The sequence below is a fragment of the Bombus flavifrons genome, chromosome 8 (assembly GCF_040668555.2).
Source record: "Bombus flavifrons isolate JBK064 chromosome 8, iyBomFlav1_principal, whole genome shotgun sequence".
Lineage (NCBI taxonomy): Eukaryota > Metazoa > Arthropoda > Insecta > Hymenoptera > Apidae > Bombus > Bombus flavifrons.
Window position 1 is genome coordinate 11,197,715 of NC_138449.1, and position 6,383 is coordinate 11,204,097.

General features: G+C 40.7%; 1 protein-coding gene across 1 annotated transcript; it reads left to right on the top strand.

Annotated features, from left to right (window-relative positions):
* Nucleotides 1-1,078: 1,078 nt before the first annotated feature.
* LOC138182697 (integrin beta-PS) lies at nucleotides 1,079-6,141 on the top strand. Its single transcript, XM_069118775.1, has 15 exons — nucleotides 1,079-1,335; nucleotides 1,407-1,612; nucleotides 1,701-1,931; nucleotides 2,004-2,103; nucleotides 2,192-2,362; nucleotides 2,431-2,529; nucleotides 2,610-2,774; nucleotides 2,847-3,005; nucleotides 3,098-3,229; nucleotides 3,299-3,598; nucleotides 4,141-4,362; nucleotides 4,448-4,564; nucleotides 4,645-4,837; nucleotides 4,911-5,050; nucleotides 5,126-6,141. The coding sequence occupies exons 1-15, from the start codon at nucleotides 1,189-1,191 to the stop codon at nucleotides 5,198-5,200; spliced, it is 2,457 nt and encodes an 818-aa protein (XP_068974876.1). The 5' UTR covers nucleotides 1,079-1,188; the 3' UTR covers nucleotides 5,201-6,141.
* The last annotated feature ends 242 nt before the right edge of the window (nucleotides 6,142-6,383 follow it).

Here is a 6,383-nt window from a genome sequence, read left to right on the forward strand (position 1 = left end):
AATACAAAAATGGCGTGTGACAACGCTTACGGCACATTTATGACTCCATTTGTACACGCTATCGCATACATCAAATGCATGAAAATAAACAAATACATTTTATAACACAAAATCTATCGTTGATTTAGTGTAATTTAGTTTTTATCTGAACATAAAGTTCAGTTAAAATGAGCAGTTTAGTTAATCTTTTATTTGTTTTCATGAAAATGCTACGTGTGGTTAGGTGAATCTATACATTCACAATGGAATGGTTTTCAAGACAAAAATAGAGTGATTGAAGACAAAAGTTTAATGAACACGATTAAAACCATTATTTTTAATTAATGTTAAGACACTGGCGCGTTATTTCATTCATCAAACGTAAACGGACGAAGTTTTTTATAGGTTATCCGGTGTAAATTAAAGAGGTGTACGATGTGGAACATTCTTCCATGTTCTCTTACGTAATCAATAACAGTAGCATTACATATTCAAATGAAAAAATTCAAGTCTACAACGAATTTTAAGCAATAGTGTATCTCAAATTGACGAACCTACCGTTATATCCAAAACTTGCCGACGAAAGCGAATGATCACTGAACGAGCACGAACCTTCGTCTGTAGTTCTTTCGCCGCTATCGATTTTCAATTTCTAATTTTCGGATATATGTATTGCGCCATCTTTTGACGTTTCAATATACTTAGTTTACCATTTCAACGCATGGCTGGACAATTTACTGTAAGTTGCATTTCCAGAATAAGATATGGAAGCTATATATACTTATCATGCGATGGTATCTATAGCTGACACTTTCTAAATTACTAAAGACATAAAAGATGTCACTATATCATACTTTAGCGGTCTGTGCTTTAGCGTAATAAATGAAATGTTTATGTAATATAATAATATTCTTGTATATTCTCGGTATTTAAATTCATTGAATTATATTATTTTATAATAAAATTTCCTGCTCGAAGATGTCCAATAGATCTCTAATGCCATGATCGTAACTGAAAATAAAGGACTTTGTTTAACGCTTACCTTACCGTTGATTAAGACATAAACTTTGTCAGCGAAAATAGTTACCTAATGACGCATGGTCACTTTATCTCGGAGTCATTTCCGCGGGATGCCACAATATCCTTGTAACTTACCAGTGTAGCCACACCTTGCTCGTTTAAAATTAAAGTGACATTAAGAGAGAAGCTATGACTCGCTGGACGATATTTCTCTTCTGGGTTCAATTCTTCTCGTTAGTGTTTTGTGAATACAAAGATCCGGAAAGCCTTTGCGCGTCTCAACAAACTTGCAAAAATTGTCTACAGATTCCACGATGTGTTTGGTGCTCTACTCCGGTGGTTATCGTTTTTAAATCGTTAAAGAAAAAGTTTCACTGATTAGAAAATAATAAGGAATTTATGGTTAGGTTTCCAATCAAAGCGTGAACAGTCCATTGGTTCGTTGTGTCACCAGAGAAAAATTTTCAAACGAAGGCAATCACTGGTGTCGAACGTTGGACGTAATAGATGAGATGAATCAGATGCTGATACTCGAAGATCGACCGCTGTCTTCGACGAGAGGCACAGATCCAGTTCAAATTCAACCTCAGAGAATTCGCTTGACACTAAGACGAGGAAAGTATAACGTTTAGCATCTACGATTAAGTTATTTCTCTCGGGTAGAAATTTGATTCCAATTGATACGTTTGATCGAATTTCACAGGCGAGAAATACCGATTGACTTTAAAATATAGCCAAGCAGAAGGTTATCCGGTTGATCTGTATTATCTGATGGACTTATCGGCATCGATGGAGGATTCTAGGAATTTATTGTCAGAGTTGGGACATGAATTGGCAGATGCTATGCGAAACTTGACTTCGAACTTTCGATTAGGATTCGGTAGTTTCGTGGACAAAGTTGTATTGCCTATGACTAGTACGCAACCGGAAAAGTATCTTGAAACTTTGACGATTTTTGTTCTGTCGATATCGCTACGCTTTCCTGATCCGTAATTTTGTTGCAGATTAAAATCGCCGTGTATTTTGAAAACAGGAAAACCATGCGCAGCGCCGTACGATTATAAGCATCAAATGCCTCTTAGCGAGAACATTGATCTTTTCAAAGTTCGTTTCAAAAGTCGTTTCACCGTATCATTTGTCTTGCGCGTTACTTTTCAACCTCTTGATGCTGATCGATTGCTTTTTGGGATAGACTCGCGTACGAGAAGCACCGGTGTCTGGTAACTTGGACGCGCCCGAGGGTGGTCTCGATGCGATGATGCAAGCGATGGTTTGCACGAAGGAAATTGGCTGGCGACAGGATGCTCGACATCTTATTGTTTTCTCGACAGACGCCAGTTTCCATACCGCTGGAGATGGTAGAGTACGTAAACGCGGTTAAACGTAGATTGCTTTTTCTTCGTTCAAGTATTAAACACGACCGCGTTTCAGCTGGCAGGAATTATCGAACCCAACGATTGTCTGTGTCATTTGGACGAGAAAGGATTCTACACGCACTCGCTTCTCCAAGATTATCCGTCCATATCTCAAGTATGCAACTTTCTATTTAGTCGATTAGACGTGCAAAGGCGAAGCATTCATTTACAGTTTTATTCTACGATCGAATGTAGATCAACAAAATAGCTCGCGAGCGGAATATCAACATCATATTTGCGGTAAAAAGCGATAGAAGAAAGACGTATGAATTGTTGAGCGAAAGCATCGGTGGCTCCTCTATCGAAACGATACGGAACAACTCTAAAAGCATAGTTGACCTTATCAGAGGAGAATACGAGGTATGAATTTACGAATCTTCTTAACTCTATTACGCGTTTCATAGATAAGCGCAAGCTTGACAATTTGTTTAGAAACTGGTTAATTCCATAACAATGACGGATAATGCGCCGAAAATGATCGATGTGAAATACTACTCTCGATGTTTGGAGAAGAACGTCGAATTGAAAGAACGACAAAAATGCGGGGGATTACGAGTGGGGAACGTCGTCGAGTTCGAAGTAACATTACAGGTACTTGCATAAATCGGACAAATTCATCGGTATGCTGTAAGATTCTGTGTAATTTCGTTTTGCGAGATGCGAAATGTTCTTGCTGGTCGTAGGCGACCGAATGTCCAGCGAATTCCAGCGAATGGCAGACAAGTATGCAGATAAAGCCGAGAGGTATAGACGAGAGCTTGACGATCGAGCTGAGCATTATCTGCGATTGTCCTTGCGAACATCCAGGACATCCGGTAAGAATGACGATTGAGCGCGATTTCTCTCGTTTAAACTTCTCTCACGCGTCTCCAATGAAAATGTAGGGATACGTGGCAGCTTCGGAAGATTGCAGAGGAAACGGTACTTCGGTTTGCGGTGTATGTTCTTGCAACGAGGGCTTTTACGGGAAGCAGTGTGAATGCGAAGGGAACGATGCCGGCGCTGAGAGCGCAGCTGCCATGGCCGACTGCAAGCCTAACAACGAGACCACTGAGATTTGTAGCGGCCATGGAGACTGCAAGTGCGGTGTATGTGATTGCGCGAAGCGTCCTAATCCGCAAGAAGTTTTTTATGGGAAATATTGCGAGTGCGATAACTTTTCTTGCAAACGCAGCGAGGGATTGGTAAGTGAACGCTTGCTTCAATGACACGTTGACTACGCTAGGTCATTGTTATGGACTTATTAAATATAAACCTATAGACTCAATTGTACGAACAGTTGTATTCGAAGATTCGTCGATATTTAAACCATTATTTTTAACAATTGTTTTTTGATATGTGTCGTAATGGGCGACGCGGTAACGCTCTGGTGTTGCGTGCAAGATATGCAAAATACAAGGACAAAGATGGTTTTCAAGGGTTAGCGAAAGATATTTTAAGGTACGAGAAGGATGACAGCTAAACGATTTTACGTACGGTGTAGAAATTGTACAATGAATACAGGCGTAATCAGAATCGGCAATCATCCAGCTCGTGTTATCAGCCACGGACCGAACGTATATTCGCGTATCGTAAACTCACTTCGGAATCGTTTATTCGTACGATGAAGTTGCTCGGGTAATTTCCCTTTTAAGGAAACCTGTACAGTACCTTTCAGGTAGACGGTAGATAAATTACACGCGTTTGCGTGTATTCTATTATTCCGACTGACGTTGTTGCGTTTAAGGTTTGCGGCGGGCGAGGCAAGTGCGAGTGCGGGACTTGCAATTGCTTGCCGGGATGGGGCGGCGAGACGTGCGATTGCAAAGAAACGAATAGCACATGCATACCAAGCAACGGTGAAACCATGGAGATTTGCAGTGGACGCGGGGACTGCATTTGCGGTAGCTGTCATTGTCATGAAAAAGACAACATTCGATATTCTGGACAGTACTGCGAAGAGTGTCCTGTAGGTTTCCTTCCGCTTGAAGAAAATCCGAATATTCGCTTTGTTAGACAACGGTTACGACGAATGCGTGTTTTCGTGATTTCAGATATGTCCTGGACAACGATGCGAGGAACTGAAGAACTGCGTCGAATGCATGGCGTACGGAACCGGGCCTTTTGCTGGAAATGGAAAATGCGACGCGTGTCTGCATGAGATAGATATCGTAAGCCAGTATTCTCTGGAAATATATTTATAAGTTTCACGGAGTGTCAGTTCATGCGCTTGTAATTTCCAATTAAATAGGTAAATAAGGTCGTAGAGGATCCAGAGAAGGATCAAGAGACCGGAGCTCGTATTTGTCGAACTCCAGGAGACGCTGGATGTACGTTTGTATTTAAATACGAATATTACAGAGGTGGTAGCGGAGGAGATATTAAGATATTCAAGATTCTCGCTGAAAAGGAGAGGGTATGTCCTACTCCTGTCAACGTCCTCGGTAAGCAGATTATGATAAATCAAATATAATTTATATATTTCGTAATATATGAATTTCAACTTTCGCGTCATAGGTGTCGCTGTGGGATTAATCATTAGCACCGTAATTATCGGTTTCTTCGTTCTTCTCGTTTGGAAGATAGTAACGACGATCCACGATAAACGAGAATATGCAAAATTCGAGCGAGAACGAGCCCTGGCTAAGTGGGATAGGGTAAATAACGTTAATTTTCTATTTCAATATGTTTAAATAAATTCATTTTATTGATGTAATAACCAATTTATTTAGGCCGACAATCCGATTTACAAACAAGCCACATCGACGTTCAGCAATCCGACGTTCAACGAAAATTCAAAGGATTAAATAAAATTCATATTCGCGCGAATTATTTCCACCAGAAGAATTCGATTGTATCGAAAGGTAGTCGCTCCGGTAGGTAGCGCCACCGTAATCGAATCGAGCACGTCGACGCCATGTTGGTTAATTGCTTTGTGAGAAGACAATTTCTAGTCGTCGAGATGAATGTTTATTCTTCCAATCCCGTGGAGAACAACCTTTGTCTACCTTTATTCCTGCATTCTTATCCAGTAAGTGACGATATATCCATCTTTTCCTTACTTTTCGTTCTGAAATATTTCCCGAACCTTGTTGGTACCTTGCGTCGCATCTTGTCATATCTAGAGCGTCGTAGGAATTTTTGGCGGCAATTAATCTACGCCGATATTTAACGTAAAATATTTCGCGAGGGGGGTCCACCAGGAAGTAAAACAAATGCGATCGGGACGGATGAGAAGACGAAGGTCGATAAGCGATCACTCGTAAATCAGTTTTAAATTTGATCGGAGGATTTTGCGTGGAGATAGGTCCTGGCCTTTCAGACGATTGTTTCGAATATCCTCTGGCCTCGTACTTTATTGCTTGCTATGCTCGAAGAAGGCAGCCTCGTAAGGAGCTCGTAAATTCGTCACCATAGTCGGCTCCTGCTGCAAAACCCTGCGGCGACTCGCTGTATTTCCCACCAGAAACCTAAAGCTCCACTCACATTGAATCCGCCCATACGACTTGATTACTCGTCCCTGATTACCTCCTTGGTCTCCATTATGTATAGTGGCGCTCGTTTTACCGATAAAGACGTGTCAAGGAATGCGGAACAACACTTTCAACGATTTACTTTATCATCGTTATTAAGTGTTACCGACGATTGGCAAATTTCGAGAGCTAAATTATTGTCATCGTTACGTCGAGATGTAACAGCGACGAATAAAAATCTATTTACCAATATCGTTTCTTTATTATAACAGAAAGTCTCACTGTCGTCTTAATTTACCATACGATTATTTCGATAAATAAATTGAATTTTTCAAAAGACGATGTTAAATGGCGATTATCGCGTAGATACGATAGTTGGTAATTCGGTGAAGTTAGGAACTATCGAAAATTTAAATAATCGAACGAACGGCAACGATTCGATCGCGTAATCGGGCCTTAAGGATAGCACAGAAAAGCATTCGAAGGAAGGAGAGAATAGCGGAGCCGGCGCTCCGCA

What these genes read in the sequence shown, in the direction of transcription:
- LOC138182697 (XM_069118775.1), top strand. Translation starts at nt 1,189, where the DNA reads ATGACTCGCTGGACGATATTTCTCTTCTGGGTTCAATTCTTCTCGTTA. An exon ending in ACTAGTACGCAACCGGAAAA is followed by an intron (nt 1,932 to 2,003) that starts GTATCTTGAAAC and finishes ATTTTGTTGCAG; the next exon opens with ATTAAAATCGCCGTGTATTT. An exon ending in ATACCGCTGGAGATGGTAGA is followed by an intron (nt 2,363 to 2,430) that starts GTACGTAAACGC and finishes ACCGCGTTTCAG; the next exon opens with CTGGCAGGAATTATCGAACC.